Genomic DNA, 21,169 nt, shown 5'->3' on the forward strand with positions numbered 1-21,169 from the left:
AACAAAATATCTGGATTGCATTACTTCAGAGACTGACCGAGCTTTCATGCGCACCAACATATTTAACAGAAATCTTGCTTATATTGCAAAGTGCTTAGTATGTTTGGATTTGTGAGACCTATGGTTAGAAGTGTTCTCATCTACTTACATAATAAATCAAATGCTAAAGTATGTTGCTTTTTTGATAACTAGAAAACTTCTTACAAGTCTCTAACACTCCAGATAAAGGAAAGTAAATCCTGCTCCTTATACATCAAATGAGTAAGTATAAAAATGTTATTGTTTCATACCTACTGCCTTTCTTGATGCCCTTGACCTGCTTTAGTCCTTGAATGTACATACTTTACCTTAAATTATCTTTATTGATTTGGCTTGTTCATCTCTAAAAGCTGCTACCAACTTCCAGTTTCTGGTAACATACAAATCACGCTATAAGCTGCCTGCTTTCCATTTGCCAGCTGATTTAAGACGTTGTCCTTTCAAATACCTATAAGCATTGCTTGCTTCTCCATTTTTCTTTCCAGTAATTCCTTCAGACTTTTGTTCCTGTGCTTGAAATACAGGTAATCAGCGAGAGAAGGGCCGACCCTGCCCAAGCCGAGGTGCTCTTTGCTGCTCGGGCCCTCCGGCCTGCGCGAATCCGCAGCGCTCTTTGCGAGTCCTCCCTCGGTCAGCGCTTGCTGCCCCTGGGTGCCGCAGGGCTCCCTGGCGTCCGTGCCGGCGTGCTCCGCTCTGCCGGGCACGTGCAGCTCGCAGCTGGCGCGGCGGGCCCTGCGCGGGCTGTACTGCCCGGCCTCCGAGCTGTTGTCCTCCTCCTCCTCCTGGCACGAGCTGCCCTTGGCGCTCTCGCCATCCGAGTGAAACGCGGCTCCCTTCCCTTGGCCTTTCTGGGAAAGATCAAAGGGCTCTTCCTGTTCCAAGCTTCTTAAGACGGTGGTCTGGGACAGAGCRATTCTTCCTCTTCCAAAACCTTGTAGTGGTTGAAGCAGGGAGAAAAGGTAAGACATATATAGCACAATTGACTACATAATGTATGGTTAAAAAGCAAAAAGTGAGATGACCTTCTATTCACTTCTATTACCTTTGTCTTCCACCCAGCTATTTCCAAGCGCTTCAGTGTTTACAGCTTATGACATCTCCTTTGAAATGCTCTTTAAAGGAGCGCTATTGTATGCACTTTACAGACAGGTCAGGAATGAAACATTGTCTCATACATGCTTGACGCTCCATGAGAGAGCTAGGAATAAAAGCAAAGTGTCCTGGCCTCTCACAAACTATTTTTTGACAGGGAACCAACCCATTTCCTCCTGTTTCCTATTTTTCTTTAAATCAACACTTTGATCTAAATCATCACATGCCATAATCAAAGTCCTGAATTTGTCCACTTTTTTTTTCTCTTTTTTTTCCCAAGGAGTGGAACAGATGAAACAGGTTAACATATTTGTTCTGTGGACACGCCAGGACAAAGTTACTACATAAAAAATGAACACGCAATCATGTCTGATTGGTCTGTGACCTACACTCTCCCTGATTTTTACTGTCTCATCTGGTGCCACCACAAGGCTGTATGCACTAGTTAGTTCTACAGCTCGAGGAAATCATTAAAATCAAATGATGGACCTGTTTGTCTTAATATTACTCTCTGTTTCTCTTCTCCTTGCTGTAAACCCAGGAAGCATCCATGGGCTCAGATATTACCTTGCTATCAGGATGCACAGGGGAAGACACAGACTCTGCAAGCTCAGTTCATCTTAATTATAGTGTAATGGCAGTRAGTGAGGCAGTGAGGGTGTCATCTAACAGCAAAAGTCTATTACGGCCACTATAGTAGCTGCTTTTTCTTGCTGCCTTTTTTTTTCCCCCTATACTCCCTCCCTCCATAATTGGATCCAGTTTCTGCAGGATTTATGCAGCCTCCCTAGACCCAGCTGCTCCACTGCAACAGGTTGTGTTTGTTAAAGTGCCTTCTGAGCAGGTGGCAGCCCTGGCAAATTGTGTGTGTCTGATCAGCCCCAGGGGCCGAAGAATCTGTGTACGCTGGAAAGCACTTAGCCCGCCTGCAGTTACAWGTAATTGTGTCACTAGCATGGTCTGTAGGAGGTTTACAGGGGAAAAAACAAAAGCCATTTATATTATTGTCTTTTAGGAACCATGTAAATTTTATCACAAATGTCACTAAGGGTATTTTCACTCATAATAGGCTATCTTAAAGCCTGATTTTGAGGAACACTGTGAAAGGGTGTTTTTCCCTCTTTCAAGTGGATAAATATGTCCACAAAATCTTAGTAAACAAAATCTCTGGGATACTCAAATTCTCAAAACAATCCTCCCTAATTTCCCCACTTCTTTAGATAGAGTTGATGTGTGTGTGTACGCATGAGGCCAATTTTAGGAAGTGTGTATGGTGGATGGAAGATAGGAAATGCTTTGCAGGGTACTCTGAGGGATCAAAAAAACATGTACTTTGAGATGGGAAGGAGTGTTTCCTCCAGTTTGTTCACTTCCTTGTTAGCTGAGTCTTGAGTTCATGGTCTTCTTTGAAAGCCAGCTATGTCAATATGACACAGAATACATGTATTTTAAGCAGAAAGGCTCCTGGATTTGCGACCACTTTGTTTTCACCTACTACTTGCTCTGGTCTGTCCTTCTGTGCTCCAAGTTATCTAGCCTGAACGGTGGGTGATGCAAGGGCCAAAGCCTCCGAGGTCTCATCTGTTGCACTAGAGTAATCAGGAAAGGAATAAGAACCTCTCGGGCTTGTGAGATTCAGTCTCTTCCAGTATCACGGAGCGTGTGGCACAAGATCCTAGATCTGCAGCACAGAGCCCTTTAGTGTGATGCACATCCTAAAACCTCCTAGAGAACAATGTTACTGATAAATATTACCTTGTGAATGCAATCCTCTTTCCATAACTCCATGTTTGACTTTCATGTGCCTGGTGAGGTTGCCCTTCAGGGTGAATTTGCTGGGGCAGTAGAGGCACTTGAAAGGCTTGCTGTCTGAGTGCAAGTGCATGTGGCCCATTAAATTGTGCATCCTGTTAAACTCCTTTCCACACAGCTGTCAAAAGCAGTAAAAAGGAAAATTATTTGTAGAGGTACTTTCAAGGTGAACATTTTAAAAGAAAATAGGACCTACATCTCTATCTTAAACCCTGGCAGATTCCCAGTGCAATTTATTTTTCTGTCATAGACACAAAGTCATGCATACAAAAATACAGGGTTGAGTTTCCCCTATCTAGGCCCTTCTGCACAGCTCTCATTTTTTAAATTGGGGCTAGTGGAGGACACACAATCCAGAATCCTCCCCAGATCAAGGAATGTTGTTGTCAGGAGAGACATAATTATGTAACCCGAAAAGCTCTTAACTTGAATGAAGTCCAAAGTATATAACCTATTGCACAGGTGAACCGTTTACTTTGTAGTTTATACATCTAGATAGAATAGAATCAATTCTTCTAAATAGAATCTAGTCATCAAGAGCAATGCAGGGCAGGATGGAAGTACAAGATCAAACCAATAAAAGGTATCTGTGAAACAGCCAAGCAGAATATCACTTCTCCTTAAGTGGAATTGAAATGACTGCCCATTTTGCTTAAAGCTAGAAAAAGCAATTCCTTTTTAGCTTGTTTTGTTGCTGCCCCGTTTCGTCTCTCTGCTTCTCGCCTGCTGTTTCCCAGGTTGTGTGTGTGGGGAGCGAGCTGGAATTCAGCYGTCATGGGGCTGCAGCAGTGACTCAGCTCTCCCTGGAGCAGGAGCCTGCCAGCTCCAGCCATTGCTCCCCAAGGTTTCCCTTTGATGAAACAATAAGGGAATTTTTTCATTGTTGTTTTTCTAGATGACTCCTTTTATAGTCTCATCCCTTATAAATCACATGTGTTCTCTAGACATGAAAGTTTGACATCGCTAATGTAAGCTTCTAGTCTACTTGTTTTCTGGTCTTTCCTTATCAGGAGTTACAATTTTATTCACGTTCAAGTGGTTATTTCCACCCTCTGTAAACTTCTCTGCTTTCTACTTCAACTCATCTATGCTATAATTTTAGACATATAATTTTAGCATCGGAATTGTTTTATGATGATCTCCACTATTAAAAGATCCAGAATCATCATTACTGAGTTATTACATACAGCAGCGTAACTCATCGGGAGTAAGGTGCCTGAAAAGTGGTTACAGAGGTGAGCCAAAGTTTTGGTCTCATCTGACTATTAATTTAATTTATTTTGGTAATACAGAAGGGTTGATACTTTAATCTCTGGTTCAAATTCACAAAGCCATCAGCTGCAATATCCAGATGAGATTTTGATTGTGCAAGTAGAACCATATCCTTTCTTTAAACTGTATCTCTAGGGAAAATAGGAGTTCATTAATGCAAAAGTTCATTAATGAACAAAGTAATGTGGATTTTTTTTWAAAAAACTAGAGCTAGCTGAATGCTGCAAAAAGAAAAAAATAGAAAGATTCACTGGCTTTTTAAAAATTATTTACTTGAACTGCCCTGGTTTCCTGCTGTGATTTTCTCTTTATGCTTMTGCTAGAATGAACATTCTAGCAAATAAATTTGACAACAAAAGTTTTCACAAAAAAAAGAGAAGAAAGAAGGCCATGCAGAATGAGTTGCTTGCTTGTAAAGTGCTCATGAAAGACGTTTGCTCCCAAGGGTCACCCCTCCGTGYGGGAGAGAGGAGTGTCTGCGCTGCGTGTGCAGGGAGGCCGAGCTGCCTCCCSTGCCTTGCGCTCGCTGAAAGGGAAGCGCCCCAGGTATTGGGAGGGAGCCCAGCGGAGCAGGAGCGCGGGCCAGCAGCACCTTCCCGAGGCGGAGCTGTGGCCCATCCTATCCTAGCAGCAGCTGGCACGAGCTGTAAGGCATGGAGCTTGCTCTGCCTGGGAGAACCCCAAAGGGGCCCTCACTAATATGCTCCCTCGCGCCTCTTAGCAGGAGGCATCTGCTTATTGGCTTGTATTACGGGCAATCTGTGTCTTCGCCAACTTCTGCTTTCTGATTACTGTGCCTTTACCTCTCTATCTAAATTGATCATCAAAGAAAATTAAGCTRGATACTTGAATGATTTGATTACTTCATCCAAATCTGTATCTTTGTGAGGTGCTGAGCATTAAAATGGCTCTGGTGGGAGCATTTATATCTGACAAGACAATATTCTATTTCTCTTTCCTCACAGATAAGTAGAGGGGACTTCCTAGAGGATCGTCCCATGCAGCACGACTATCTTTTGTCTCTGAATGAAATGGGTAGGTTTCCTATTTCCSAAAGTCCTGCAAAGTCACAGGGATATGCAACGTGTTCCTGTGCTGGGATCTCCTCYGTCGGGGAGCAGCCAGGAAATGTGGGAAGCGCTGGCAGGAGGGCCCTTCTGCAGCAGGGGGGTTCCCAGCGGCACCGTCTCGTCTCAGAGGGAGCTGCCCCTTCGGGYGGCACCAGCTCAGCCTCGGATCCATCTCCAGCATTCAGAGCATGAGGGCAGCTGGTCCCAGGCTCCTGCCTTGGAAGGCAACAGCTCAGAAGTAGCTGGGGAAGAGACAGTGCTCAAGAAATAGCCTGAGTCTCACGGAGCAGGTTGTGAAAGATGACCCAGAGCCCAGGCTGTGCAGGTGAGAGCTCCAAGAGCAGTCAGCGGAGAGGAAGATGGAAAGTTGATGTGAGAGCTGGAGGGGCAGGAATGACACTGTTCACGTGTGGACATGGAGCTCTGTCATTTAGCTGGAACTGAATGCAAGCCCTCACGATGAAGTCCTCAGCTGTAAGTTTGCTGAACACGTGCAGTGCAGTAGCTGGTGCCCTGGGCTTCAGCAGCTGCCTCGAGAGAGCCTGTTAGCTCAGCACGAGGTAGGGTCTCCCTGAGCCACTGCACTGAGTACTGCCCTCCAGCATGGTCAGTCTGCTTGGTTTTGTCCCTCAGTACCTGTGGCTCACAGGCTCTGCATTTGTTTGCTTGCTTGTTCTCTGAGGCCTCATCTAAAAGTGGGATTTTATGTGCAATGGTGTAAAATGGCACTCCTGTGAGGAAAAAGCAGTGCCAAATGGGCATGGAGACTGGTTTTCTCTCAGAGGATTTTCCACATAGGAACAGGACCTGGATCATTATGAGTATATAAGCACATTCCCATGAGGCAAAGAACCTCCAGAAGAGATTTTGACGAGCAACTATAAAGCAAAGTTGCTTAGATTTGCTTTGAACTGCATATCTGCAGGAGCAAGGTTGCTCAGATCTGTCTGTCGAGCTTGAGAAACATCAGTATATTCCCTGTTACTAGTGTGAAACCTTATTGAATTCAGCACTAAAAGCAACTAGGAATTTAAGGGAGCTTTCTTTACAMATCAGAGCTACACTATTGCACTGCTTGCAACTCCCTCAGAACTCTCCACTGTTTTGTTTAAAGCAAAAATAAAGCAGGACACGTGGGCCCAGGCCTTTAAACTCTGTGAAGACATCCYCTCTCCAGAACCAAATCCCAGGCAGCTCCAGGCGGCAGCTGGATGAGGAAACAGAAGGGACAGCTCTTTGCTCCGTGCTCGCCTCAGGTAGTCCGTGCTCAGCTCTGATTAGACACTTAGGGAAGCCTCGTGTTTTCTTTTGCTGTGAGAAAAAGGTAAAGAAAGCCGCGGCATGCGGTGAAGTAGAAAGGCTACTGCTGTGCTCCCTTTCCCTTGCATTCTTCTTCTTTTTATTTTTTCTTCATAAGAAGGGTGTTCCTTTCCTCAAAGAGAGAGGGAGAGGGAGAAAGACTGTAAACTGTCCAAAAGGACCGTGAGAAAACAGGAAGCTTTGAAAAGTACAAGAGAAAGCAAGATGAAATCTATTTGCAGGCGGCTCCCCGGGGACATGTGAGCCATTGTTAAGCAGCCTGTTCATACAGCTATATCCTTCCTTCTGCCGAGGAGGAGCCTGCTGCCAAAAGGCTGCTATCTGGTCATTGCCTTAACCCTCTGAATACCAGCCAGAGGTGCCTGCTCATCCCTTTGGAGCACCCTGCCAGCGAGGCAAAGGAGCTTCCAAAGGCCCATTCCTGATTCTCCCAGCTCTGCACGCTGGGATCCCCGCGTGCTGCAGGGGTTCAGTAGCATCAGGCACAGGCAGGTTCACTGGCTTATTCGTTTCTTGGGGCATTGGGTAGGGACAGAGAAGAGACMAATAAGAGAAACAGGTGCAGAGCTTTCCTGGCTGGAAAAGGTGCCGCTGGCGCCTCGGGGCCTGCCTCACCGGGCTGGCACCTCACGTTTTAGCAGCGTGTCACTGTCGAGTCCTGTCCCAAATCTGAGCTGCCAGCTGGGCAGCACAAACCCCGCAAGCAGCATGGGTCCAGGCATGGGCACGATGTGGGAACCACGTCCAAATGGGAACTCAAGGAAGAGTTTGCAGGTATTCTTGATGTGGGAAGTATTCCAATAATAGAAATTATTTATCTATATAGAACACTATAAGCACTATTACTAGGGTATAAGTTAAGAGAAAACAAAATGCTAATGCTGAAAGCCTTTGCTTTTCTTTTTTCAAAGTAAAAAACTTCAGTGTTATCAAAGCAAAATGAAGTCAAAAAGATTCATTTTGACATTTTCTTTAGAAAATTATCAGTGGGAAACATACTTTCCTATGACATTGTGAAGTTCTACATATTCTGAGAGAAAGTAATTCCATTTAAAAAATTTCATCCAGCTCTACTTCTTGATGAAAGAGTCCTTTTAAGAAAACATTTAATCCTATGATCATGTTGGATGAAAAAGCTCTAGAAATTGCTTCCAGATCGGCCTTCAATTGCTTATGCGTAAACCGTATAATGTGCTGCCTTCTGTATTTATAGCCCTCTTAGAGCAGATCAAAGTGGGGTAAAACCAGCAACCCTTGGCTTCACRAAGCTGCCCAGGCAGCAAAAAGAGCAGATGCGGTGCCCAGTACTGGCTGCAAAAAGGGGCTTTAATAATTCACAAGGAAGGGGCTGGAGATGAGCAGAGCGAGGAAGGCCAGAGCCTCCCAAGGTTACGGGAGATGGACGGAGAGCGTCAGCCTGTGCTGTGCGGGAGGGAGGGAGCAGTCCCAGGGGAGCCTGAAAAGGCAGCGTGCGTTTCTCGGAAAGCCACTTTGTTAGGTGACTGATGTGCTGCTCTCAATTTCAGCCTGGCCATTACATTTGCTCCGTTCAGATCCCTTCTGCAGCTCTGTCCTGCGCTGGCTTTCCCGGAGCCTGCCCTGGCCGTTTGCCTGGCATSGCCGTGCGACGCGGCGGCTGTGTCACCGCTGCGCTCGCTGCAGAGCACTCATTGATCCACTAAGCCTTTCGACAGTGTTCCAAGCTATGAAGCACTTCGGTTTGGATGGAGGTACTAAGCAAGCGTCAGGTATGTTTATTGTCCTCAGATGACAGTGGCATTTAAACACTCACGAAGCAGAGCCAGTATTTCAGGCAAGTTTCTGGTATTGAAGGGGAAGGGGGTAAATCACAGATATTACCTCCCTTCTTTTGGGCCAACTAAGCAAAACCTAGATTAAGAAAAGAAGCCAGACTAGTATTTATGCTAATTTAAAAATAATTTTAGAGTATGTTTTAGAATGTGTCTTGCTTTCCTAGTCCTACCATATCCCAGGTGGAAATATCCAGGGGCTTATGACTGTGCCACCAGAGGAGAGACACTCACCTTGCATTTAAAGGGTTTGACATCGGAGTGGACGATCATGTGGGCCTTGAGAGTCTGCTTTTGCACAAAGCTCTTGAAGCACAAGTGACACTGATAGGCTCTGATGTTGGTGTGGATCAGGACGTGTCGCTTCATGTTGGCCAGCAGAGTAAATTCCCGGCCACAAATTCCACATTTGTGCTCTTTCACACCCTGTAAGGAAAAAAAGAAATAAGRAAACTCGATCGAGAAAATCATCTGCTAATCCATTTCATCTTCATATATATTCTTCACTACAAAAGCAGGTAATAACCTATTTYGTTCAAAATATCATTTGCTCATGCAATAGATACTTAGGTATTATTTCCTTGGCAGTTTCTCCTAAGAAAATGAGAAGCAGAAAAGGAAAACAAAATGTGAGCTTATTGCAAGAATGAGGTTTATTTCCAGCAGCAAATTTACAAAGCAATATGACATAGTGAGTCACTTTCTCTATGGATGAACAGACATCTTCTCTGTTGATTTGCTTATGTGAAGGACTGGTCAAATATGACACATGATATATAGTACATATAGTACATTATTGACCAAGAGTTACCCAGTCAAGAGACTAAGGCTGTGCTTGCCTAAGGTGATTGAACCTCAGAGGTTCAGTGATATTCTAACAACAACTGTCCCCTGTTCTGAAGAAGACTCTATCTGAAATAAGCAAAAATTAGGTCACGTAATAAAGAAATGACACCAAGGACATGCATGACATATTCAGCAAATCAAAAAATCCTATTTATTCCTAATGGGACTCAAAGTTAACCCTAAAGGAACGACTCAATTTTACCATTTGCCAAGCACGCCTGGTGTTCTGCACGCCCCTCGGCCGACTTACTGGCGCGTACCTCAGCACGCTCCTCATACCCGTGTAGCCTAACACTCAAACAGCTGCTTAAAAAGCCAGCTAGAGGCCATGGAAATCAATGAGTTTGCCACTTCAGGAGTCCTTGCTGCAGGTAATGAGCATGTGGTAGTTAACTGCACATAACAGTAACAGCTCCTGCAGCCCTGTAACCAAAGGTAACTGGTAGGGATCTCTCACACCAGTTACTTGTTTTCACAGAATCAATGGCACCATGCAACTGTGAGCACTGCCAGCAGCTTTTAAGTGCCTGCCCCTGCGGTCTGAGGCTGCCTGGGGGCAGCTGAGTCCCGTTAATTGTGTTCAGAGCTGAATCCACCTGCAGCTGYGCACAAAGAAGCAGAAGCTCTCGAAGGGCCTGAGGACACTGCAAAAAAAATTACCAGGTTTTACTTAGCAGAATTCTGTATGGTAAATTCAAAGACCAGGGAATCTCCAGAAAGAGCAGACATGATAATAGTGTGAAGATAAGAAAAAGCAAACGTGGAAGTAGAGGCAGCGTTTTCGTTTAAAAAAAAAAAAAAAAAAAAAAAAAAGCCTACAAAGTTAAAATGCTGTAGCTTTATGTATCTGTTATATTTTTATTATTTGATTTATATATATAATATTTTTTGAAAGCAGATAAACTTATTTCAGATTTTTTGAATGGAACTCTGTTTTTTTTTTTCCCTGTTTTTCAAAGTGATCTTCGTGCTTGTGCTCCATAACTTGCCCTTAGTCGGAAGCAATCTGACTGTGATGGCGAGATCGCCACTTGGTAGGAGGGGTATGGTGCTGTTTGTTCTGCTCTACTAGATGATATTCTGGATAACTTACACAGAAAAGGGATGTTTTGTTGGGTATTTTTATTCTCTAAATGTCACATTATAATGATTTTTCAAAACCTGATGAGTAATAATACATTTTCTTTTGCTGCAAATAGGCAGCCTTCTGCGTATCCACCTACTTCCCAATTAAGGGAAGCAAGGGAATAGATTTGCTTTTCAAGAGAAAATTCCTGTTGCCATTTCAGTGTGTTTAGACAGTTCTGTGAAATTATCTTATTTTACAGAAGGTCATTTGGAAGATAAAACCCAGAAACAGAGAGAGGCAAATACAGTTCTGGGAAGCGATGCAGTCAAACTCCCGCTTGTAATAACGTGTTTGTGCAGGTAGTTTAGGAYTGATGGAGACATCTACTTCTGCAATTGCAGAACGAAACTTTGCACGAAGCTCTTCTGCTGGCAAAGGGCYCCACGATGCTCTGTGGGCTGTGGACCTTCCCTTTGAGGACCTTGGTGGCCCTTCACTGCACGGGCTGGCGCGCCGCGGGAGGACCTACCTTGTGCGTCAGGGAGTGCTGCTTGAGGTGGTGGGGCTGCACAAACTCCATGCCGCACTCGGTGCAGATGTAGGGCCGAATGTCCTTGTGCTTCATCATGTGGTTTTGCAGCTGGCTGGGGTACTGGAAGGTCTTGTCACATTCGGTACAGTTGTACTGCACGGGGCCGCGGTGCGTCGTTAGGTGCCTCTTCAGCTGGGCCAGCGTTGGGAAGTCCAGGCCGCACTCCACGCAGATGTTCTCCCGGCCGCTCTCGTGCTTCGACTCGTGCGCCTTCAGCTCGCTGGGGTAGGCAAAGCCCCGGCCGCAGATCCGGCAGTTGTGGGGCTTTATGTCGCTGTGCTGCATCATGTGCCTCTTGAGGTGGCTGGTCTGCGTGAAGGCCTTGTGGCACACCTGGCACTTGTGCGGCCTGGTGCCCTGGTGCGTCAGCATGTGCGTGTGCAGGTGGCTCAGCTGCTTGAAGAGCTTGCCGCAGCGTGTGCACGCGTGCGGCTTGATGCCGCTGTGCCCCAGGATGTGCGTCACCAGGTTGTACTTGGAGGTGTAGGACTTCTCGCACATGGGGCACTGCCAGCGCTTCTGCTCACCCCCCACGTCAACGTAATAGCTGTCGTCTATCTGGAGGTTCACGTCCACTCTTTCCACTTTCTGTTTGGTTTCACTGCTTTCTCTCACTTCAGCCCTCCTGAAGGATGGCTCTGGAGGCCGTTTCATTTGAAAGGCATTCCTGAAATGAAAGTTCGGGGGCACAAGGAAAGGAAGCATTAAGCCAGGATGGACTTTAGGATAGTACGAGTAAGGAGCCTGCATGAATGCCGGGCTACTGGGCCAGGCCACGTTTGGTTTTACGGCTTCTTGCTTGATGGRCTTGGCTCCAAAGTGCTCCAACGTCCTGTAGAACTGGAAACCGAAGTTGCAGAGGTCAATCATCTGGGAACTGTACTTGGGCTCTGCCGGCTGCTGAAACATCATGGGGAGACTGGCAGAGCTGAGATCATGATGGTCTTCAGGTCTGCGTGGTGGTGACGAGGAGCCCTCAGGAGGAGGCATTTTGGTTGGCATGCTCTTGCGCTTCCGAGACCCTCCCTCCAGTGAGCCCTGGAAGGTCTCCATGTCTGCCAGCGGAGGAGGACCATAGCGGAAGTGGGAGAGGTGCGGCCTGAACTCCTCAGCGAACGGAGCCGGTCGGTGGAGCTTGGGGACAGGGCTCAGGGCAGGCAGGCAGCGGGAGAAGGGAGGTGCTCGCGCAGCCTCCACCTTGAAACTTGTTTCTTCGTTCTTCAGCATAGTTGGTTTCTTCTGTGTTGCCAAAGTGCCTTTAAAGAAACAAGCAAACAAATCTCTTTATTCTTTCCTGYTCTCCTGGGATTGTAAGATAGCATTTATTGATTTTTTGATTTTGAGGTTGTTTTTGATTTGGTTTGGTTTTAGTAAAGTGTCGCTTAGGTGTGTGTAAAATATAAGTCTTTTAAAGCAGAAATAAACTTTCTGGGGGAGAACAAAGCAGCTTTGCTCTTCCCATGGTAGAACTGGTGGGTTATATCAAGCCTGGCTCATAGAACAGCTCAGCGGTGTAAACAGGGACCCACTGCTTAGCAGCCAAATCCGTATGGCAACATTTGCACTTAATTTAATTCAGCCAGGCTATTTGTGGGCAAACTCCTGTCCTTGGCTGTGCCTGCTCAGGCTCCAGAAGTTGGCGGTGCATCTAAAGGATATGGCAATACAAACAATAATGTGCACATTTATTATGGCCGTGACATGGAAAGTCAAAGCCAAAAAAATTTTAGCTTCTTTGTATCATTAACATGTGCTGCTGTGAGAGCRAACAATGGCCGAGGGATCTAAGGACACTGTGTACCATCAGGTTTTGCGCCGGGCTTCCTGGCTTCTCTCGCTCTGTATTGTAATAGGAAGGTGGGGATTAATTTATTTTCTTTGTTTTGAGCCCAGAGATATTTACCTGGCAGATTTGGGGAAGGAAAGGCCTTTAACCACTCTCTGAACTACATTCATTTTTTTTTTTTTTTTTTTGACTTAATCTAAAAAGGGGGAAAAACCTGACTGGGAAACTAAAATACAGCAGCATTTCAACAACCTCTCAGCTCTCCAGAGTAACTAACGCCTTAAAAATCCTAGATCCTTCCCAGCGATACCTGGGACAAGGCAGAGCCATGAACTTCTCTGGCTCCTCTGCTTGTGCCGGGAACTCCTCCTGAGTTTGGAGTTCAACTGAAATACTGGATATCAATTCTGCTTCATCTTAAGTAAGGCTCCTGCCTTTTGCCCTGGCTCTCTAGGGATGCTGCATACGAATGTGTGCCTGTGTGTGTGGGTACAGGCCATGCATCCGAGCAACCGGGAGGAGCTTGGGCTGGAAAACTAGCCACATTTTCCCTCTGTCACCTCTGACATGTCGGTGCTATATATAACACCATTCTTGGAAAAATTGGGTGGAGAGCCTGAAGACAGTTAGAGAACTATAGAGAACACTCCTAATTCTTTTTTTAGGAAGCCCCATACTGGRTAGACCTGCTTCTAAAGACAGATGATCTCTGCGCTCTAGCCAGGCTGTGAGCAAGAAGAAGGTGCCTTAAGCACCTGCTCACAAAAACATCATTCCCATTTAATAAGATGGATCTGGAATTTTGTTTGAGATGCTGGGTAAAGCCAATGGTTCAGTGATAAAACTTGAAGATGGAAAGTTTTGGACAAAGTTATGGGAACCAATCAATACACAGAAATGGAATAATTATTGAAAACGGTAGGATTTCAGAAGCACTTGTGAGAGTGCAAGAGTCTAGGAAAGCCTCAGCTGAAACTGAGATAACTGTCCAATAGTTATATCAGGATGTGACTTTCAGATCCTAGCTCATGATTGTCAGTTTATATAAAAAATACTTTTTGAGTAATYGCATCTGGCTTATAAAAATTAGTAGAAGAAGGGAATCTTTTGACTGAGGAAATTTTGGATCTCGAAGAAAGACTTCAGTTCCTTTCAAAAGGAATTTATTTTTTAAAATTCATTTTAAGCAATGTTAAACTCATACAAGCTGGACATAAAATGTACCTGTGCATCAAAATCCTCCCTTAACAGCATGGCCCGCCCCTCAAATGCCCTTCATCTTATGTACCTGATTCTTTCTCAGCAAAATGAGTGCAAAAGGCTTCAAAAAACCAGTAGCAATTTAGAGCCAAGCTGTGTTTTCAGTGGCTTTGTTAGATTATTGAAATGCTGCCAAAATGCAGAGGAGTGACAGTGAGTTGTGGCTAATTGCTCTGTTGTCTCTTAGCTGCCGCTTCCTCTCTTCTTCCACAGGCTGCTGCTGTAGGATTTCAGTCTATGTAGAGCGTGGAGTCATGGCAGAGGCTATAGAACTGCCTGAAATTGAGGAAAATAAATAATTTCCTTGCACTACTAACCTTTAGTTGCTTTCAACGAGCGCTTGTTTTTATCCCACACTCCTCAGCTACACACATGGTGGGACTGAGCCTGCAAGGGAAAGAAAATGCTTAAACAGTCAGTGACCAGTCACGGATGTGCCGTATAACCAGACTAAGGAGAACCTAAAAGGGGTAAAGTATAGATTTACAGTCTAACTATGGGTCACCTTGTTCTTTATCTCTTCTTCAATCTATCAAACCCAGTAATATAGAAATGAACTGAGGAAAGGTTAAATCTTGCTCTTCTTGTAACGTCCTTTCAGGTTGGTAGCAAACCCATGATACTGTCAGTGGCGGCATCATCGTCGCCTTGGTTGTAACTTTATTCCATAAAAAAAGGAGTTCTGAGAAAACTGTAGGAAAGATTCTGTGTTTAACCAATACGCACGAAATAGTTCTCTGATACATAAAGAGTCCCTTCTGCTTTAAATAACTGCAGGAGAGAACTTTAACACATTAATAGCACATTTACCCATTAATTTTGTTCTAACTTTGGAGTAGCTGGTCTCTTGCTACTCAATCATAAGCGAGAAAGCAAAGAACTTTTATATTAAATATCTCCTGAAAACATTTTGACTTTAAATCTTTCTTTTTCCAGCACCTAGTTATTTAAGATAGGAGCGATATGTAAGGCAGTAATGTGTGCTCCAAACACCGAGTCYAGTTTAAATCTTGATAGACATTTAAAAATACAGCATTTCTCATTTAGCACTTATTTCAGTTATTCAGTTTTGGAAACCTGACCTGGAAACCTCACTGAGACAGAACTTTCTATGCTACTTTGGTACTTAAATTGTAAAAATTCCTAGATCCAGGACTTCATAGCCTATACAAGTAGTTTAATTTCTTTAGAGCAGACAGGCATCCCCAGTTTCTTTTTCTTTATGTAAATAAAGAATATATTTGGAATATACTCTGAGATTTTTTTTTAAAAAAGAGCTACAGATCAACTCTCTTCCGAAAGCCTCTGCTTTTGGAAAAGAAAAAAAGGCTTCATTTAGTTCAGATAGTTGTTGAAATATTTTCAGAACAGAATCTCCATGCAGAAGGTAGTAATTTTATCAAATTAACTTGCACGAAAGAGGAAAAGTTTAACATGGAATATGAATCTCCATTTACTTTCCCCATTTCCAGTCACCGTATTTCATGTTTGTGGATGTAAATCAGATGTGCTAAGACGTGCACTCCACTCCGGGGTTACACACACGTAGCTCCAGCTTAAACCCCGCCCCTGCCCATTCTGCTTCTGGGCAAMATAGCGGTGAAAACAGAAACGAGACTGGGACGAGTGAAAGGTGTAAGTGCCCGCTGACAGGGGGAACCAGGCTAGTGCGGGACAGCGGTGACACTTGGCCTTGCTGTTTCAACAGAACATGAAWTAGAGGAAAGTATAGGCTGTGCAAGTATGTGGAGGAGGAAATCCAYGTTTAAATGAGCATGTAGGTCCTCAGAAACACAGCTCTTTGCACTGTTAGAGCGCATTTCTGCTCTCCTCTTGGGGCCTGAAATATTGGAAATATCTATACGGAAAGAATTGATGCTTCTCTATGACTGTAATTGCTTGTTTCTGTGTAGGATCTGCTGAGGACCAGTGAGGAATGGCAGGCTGTTACCCTTCCTGAGCCCAAGCGGAGCAGGTGGGCAGCTTCTCTCRCCAACTGAACGGCCAGGGCCTTGGCTGCTCCTTCAAACTCTTTATAAACGATTTAGAAGTGGCTGTGATCATCTGAATAGGTTTTAYAGGATCTCCTTCATTCATTGCATCCTTTAGTTTAGGGGTTTTTGTTTGTTTGTTTTTGTTTTTTTTTTTTAATATATACAGTCAATCAGCTGTTGAACTGAACACCAAAGTCTATACTTTGTTCTTATATTCGTTAGCTCTTGGTGTAAAACTTACCTCAGGATCTAACTGAAAGGACCTTACTGTGCTGAATTCATCTCCCTCTAGCAGTGAAGCCCTGCTAGATGCCCTCAGAATCTTAGACTGCTTTGAGGTATTTGTCAGATTTGAAATCTCAGGAGTATCTGTACAAATATGAATGTGTCTATCACGACGCAGTATTTTTCAGTGAATTATTATCTGATACTGGCAGGGTTTGGTTTGGATTAATCTCTAAAACAAAAAAGATTATATTCTTGGTTTTGTTGGTTTTTTTAAGTGGATGCATTTTATTTTCTTTTGACTTGAGTGCCTTAAGCTATTAGAGGAGGGCAAGAAGCCCAAAAATCACCTTCAAATCCAAACCAGAACGTCTCTAAAATCAGTGTCAGCCCTACTGACACTGTCATTATTCTTCAGAGCAGCTTGTGGAAAGTGTGGGTTTTATCCATGTTCTCTAGGCGCCACAACCTCATTTTCAAGCACGTGTATTTGAAAAGAGGACTCCATTAACATAGACCTATTATTTCCAAATCAGCCTTTAAGTTCTTATCCTGCATTAGTTGACATTTACCCAGGAGATTTGATTTTCATGCTAAAAGAAGAAAATGCTTTGTCTGGGTGCAGGCAGAAGCGCGACTGCCTTGCAAAAATAAGCAGGGACTCAGGAAAAGTATCCAAAATGAATAGGTGCAGGTACTGACTGGGGAGATACATGCATTAAAGCCTTAAGGAAGCCTTAAATGGAAACACCTAGAGCTGGGACTTTGTGAAATTTAGTCAAATCTTTGTGATAACGTTTCTAYACACAGTTTTGTCCATCAGGCTCACATACAGCTAGAACTCGTGTCAAAAGAAGTCCATGTCTTAAGCATCCACTTCATTGTCCTCTCAGATAAAGCCTCGTCTCCTGTCTTTATGAGACGGATACGTCTGCTAAAATGAAGAACATTATCAAGATAAACATATTGCCGTGTATTTTTCTCTTCCCCTTTCTGGATTGCCATCATAAATAGAATTGGAATTGGGAACAAGTAAACTATTACTTGTGAAAATGATCTGGAATGACTAAAATTGAGAACTAGACAAGATCTTTTTTTTTTTTCCTCCCTGCATTAGTATAATAGTACTGAGGAGCTGGGTGTCTTTTCACTTCTCCCTGGGAAATTACCTTTATCTGCTGTTACTGGGCTTCAGGATAAAGCTGCTTCTTTCCGGCAGAAAAACAGTCATTTCTCAGCAAATATGTAGTGAAGTTGTCAATATTGGTAACACTTCTAAAGGCATAATTTAGAGCTCACTGAASTTTATGGAAAGTCTCTCATCAGAGAGAGACTTTGTGATTTTCCAAATCATTTTATCTGGGTTTGGTTGTCTTTTGAATWGTAATGCCATCTGAGCCGTAATGTGCTACTCCGGACAAATCTATTGTACACATATGGAAAGAAATACCTGATAGCCGGGGATAATTTGTTAGCAGAAGGAAAACTTTATAGACAAACTTAATGGAAAATGTATAGGWATACACCTAGTAAACTTGATTTAAAAAAAACCCTCAGATTTAAACAGTTTAACATGACACAGTAAAACAATTGCTACCACAGTGAACTTGAAAATATATCTCATATGTTAAATACCCCTTAGTTTTCTTTCCATCACTAGATCTGTTTGAACACATGCTTTCTTTGCTTCATGCTCAAAGTTTGGACATTCTATATTCCTTATGCTCTAAGGACTTCTTGTAGCAGTGTAGCTGCAGCTGTATGAGATGATGCCAATATGAAGAAAAGGGTCTTTTCTAAGGAATCTGTGCATCAAGAGAAATACCCTTCTCATGCATTGTGAGCCCTGTCTTTGCCATTCCCAAATTTTAACATTTTAACTTGCATTTTATTATTATTGTTATTAATATTAATATTTTTTTTATTTTAGCTGGGATATACAGATGTTTGGGAAACCCACAAACTTGCCTACATTGTCCATGGAAGTAGCTTGCTTCTGGGGTCATCCTGGATATACATGAACCTTCGTTTTCTACCTGGTTTTCAGGGAGCAAGACTCTATAAGCATTTTTACAGAAATTTGTTTTTTTCTTGTAGTAGAGAAAAGATTTAAAACAATATCAAAATGAATGCACAGTCACCTTTCCATAACTTAAACATCCTTTTCGTTTTGATAATTATTTGAAATGTTAAAACAGACTCTCTTGAAAGTCCAGAGCTCTTCTACCAGCTGCCCTAACAAACTCAGGGCGCTCTTGGCTCCATCAGGTGTGTTTATAGAGAGGGTTGTGGCATAATTTGCTTTTGCAGTGTGACATTGATTAGGTGTAAAGAAAGTTACCTGGTAGGTAACTCTTTCTTCCAGTATGAATGCTGTGTCCTCGTGCTGGCCAAATGGTTTGCTGTCGCTCTCATGGTTTTTATGTTTCCTGGTTGGGTGGAGGTGGCACGTAACATCTGCAGCAAGCCTTTATCATTACTGCCCTGGACACTGTTCTACCTTCATGGACCATCTTTAGTGATTTCAGTATATTTTTGAAGTGACCTTTGAGTGCAGTTTATGCTTGCTGCTTTTTGGCTCTTTATTTCTCTTTATCCTCTCTCTCCTTTTTTTTCTTCCTCATTGTGAATTTCTTAGTTCTTCTCTTATGTTTCCTTCCCTCTTCACTTCTCTGTTTTGTCTGTGGCTCACTCCCKCTCTGCTTCCCTATTCTACCTACTAGCACGCTCAGCAACACGGTAGTTAACCTGGATGCAGAAAACTCACAGCAGGAGTCCTCTTTGAAACCCCAGGGAGGTCTAGGTGCTTAGGTGGTTTTAGGTGTTAAGTCCAGGGGCTATGAAATGTTACTTCTTTCTGCAGGCTCACCCCAAAGCACAGCTCCTTACAGAGGGAACCTGCAAGGCACAGCAGAACATCTGGCCTTGCAGTATCTAAGGGGACAAGGATTAGGTGTCCTTGGCTGAACACCTCTGCATCCCAGCTYCCCTGCTACCAATAGCAGGTGTGTTCAAGGCTGCGTCAGGATGGAGCAGGGGGAGAGCCAGTTCCTGGCAGATCTTTGCCTCCGGKTCCGCATCCCAGCCCTGGCCCAGCCCTTCCCACAGCAGCACAGGCTTTGGGCCAGCCTCTTACCTCTCTCTTTCTCTCCCCAGCAACCTGCTAGGTGTAGCCTCACGGTGAAGAGCCAGAGGATGCAAAACCAGCCTTATCAGCTCAGGCTGATGTTTAGCTTACCCGGGCTACAAGTGAGGCCTTGAGGGGACTGCAAGAGCACAGACAGAGAGACAGGCAGAGACAGGGAGAATAACCCCAAGGAGCCTGACCATGGCCTGGTGACAAGTGCAGTCACTCAGGAGGGTGAATCACCTTTAACTTAAGACTTTTCCATAAAGGGACCAGACCTGTCTCTAGAGTGGCTGAAGTCTGCAGCCATCCACCACCACCTCAGCTAATTTTGGTCCATTTGCTTTCCTTGGTGCTTGTATTCCTGGCTGCGCTCTGACATGGCCCAGCTCTGACATTGGGTTATCCACACTGCCCTGGGTGAGGGCTGCTCTGGCGCTGCTGCACATGTGGGTGTGAATCCCTGGGAGGAGGACATGGATTTCTGTGGCTGTTACTCTTTTTGCACTGAGTTTGATACTGTTCAGCTTCATATACACGTGTGCAGGAGGACTACAGAGATGATCAGGGGCTGGAATATCTTCTCTACAAGGAAGGGCTGAGAGAGTCTGGAGAAGGCTGAGTGGGAATCTGATCACTGTGTATAAATACCTCAAGGGAGGAGTGAGGAGGAGGGGGTGGCCTCTTTTCAGTGTTGGCCACTGATAGGACTGGAGGAAACAGCCACAAACTGAAACACCAGAAATTCCGCAGGAACTTAAGGAAAAAATTCTTAACAGTGAGGATGACAGAGCCCTGGAATAGGCTGCCCAGAGAGGTTGTGGAGTCTCCTTCTCTGGAGATCTTCAAAACYCACTTGGACACAATCCTGTGCCATGTGCTCCAGGTGACCCTGTGTGTGCGGGGGTCTTGGACTAAATGATCTGCAAAGGTCCCTTCCAACCTGAAGGATTCTGTGACTTCATSTCTGGGTCCCCCCAGGAGATTTGGGCACAGATGCACAGAGTTTCTAGACCCTGCCCAGCTCCAGGGCTGGCAAGACCAGATCAGCCAGCATGGTCCCATCCAGAGCACATGCATATCAGAGCTCTGAATGTGCAGGCTTAACTGGTGCCAGCAGACAGCTGGAGCCACAAGCTGACCCTGCCCCTATTAGAAATCTGATTGAGTGACTCGATTAAGCAATGGCACTAATTCATACTAAGTGACTGTCCTCTGTCTGTTCCCAGTGTCATCCAGCTTGTTCTACGGGAATGCCATGGGGAAGCCAGCGTGTAGCTGAGAACAAGATCCTGAATTTGGCTGTTATGAGGTGGTGTCAATAAGATACATTTCTTCCTTAAGTGGATAAAGAGCTCTCCGGTGAGAGCGCGGAATCCTGGATCTGCCCGGCCCATACGGAGTATGCCGAGCCTCATTAATCATTGTTTGTAGAAGTCCTATCACTCCATCCCGGTTTCCTGTCCACTTCCATATCTGCCACTGCAATTTGGAGTAGTGTATTTTTGTCACCATAGGAATCCCGTGTCTTAAATACTTCTTTTTCCTCTGGAAAATGATTGGATGCAGTTAATGCAGTTTTAGGAGTTTGTTTTTCTCACCTTCCAGATATTACAGGAGAGACAGTGGCTAGAACGAAAACAACTGCAGATAAAAAGGAGAGATCTGGTGGTAGAAGAGCTGTCCTTGAGTAGTGTGGTGTCTTTGAAAGTGCTCTGCTGGGTGCTTTGCTACCCCCAAAGCACACSCAGTAAGCAGTATAAAGGGATGGGGGTAGAGGGGGTTTGAGCTAGGCAGTAATTTTATTTCTAAGCAAATAACGGAGCTTTGTAGAACCTCCAGAATTAGAACAAA

At 44.4% G+C, this 21,169-nt stretch overlaps 1 protein-coding gene across 1 annotated transcript; it reads right to left on the reverse strand.

Moving 5' to 3' along the window:
• ZNF366 (zinc finger protein 366) lies at positions 1-14,313 on the reverse strand. The gene is made up of 5 exons (XM_026036229.1): positions 14,287-14,313; positions 10,861-12,179; positions 8,651-8,842; positions 2,887-3,061; positions 1-970 (listed from the first exon to the last, which is right to left on the reverse strand). The coding sequence occupies exons 2-5, from the start codon at positions 12,148-12,150 to the stop codon at positions 480-482; spliced, it is 2,148 nt and encodes a 715-aa protein (XP_025892014.1). The 5' UTR covers positions 12,151-12,179; positions 14,287-14,313; the 3' UTR covers positions 1-479.
• Positions 14,314-21,169: the final 6,856 nt, after the last annotated feature.

This window comes from Nothoprocta perdicaria, unplaced genomic scaffold (assembly GCF_003342845.1).
Source record: "Nothoprocta perdicaria isolate Ctin4 unplaced genomic scaffold, notPer1 scaffold_1, whole genome shotgun sequence".
Classification (NCBI taxonomy): Eukaryota; Metazoa; Chordata; class Aves; order Tinamiformes; family Tinamidae; genus Nothoprocta; species Nothoprocta perdicaria.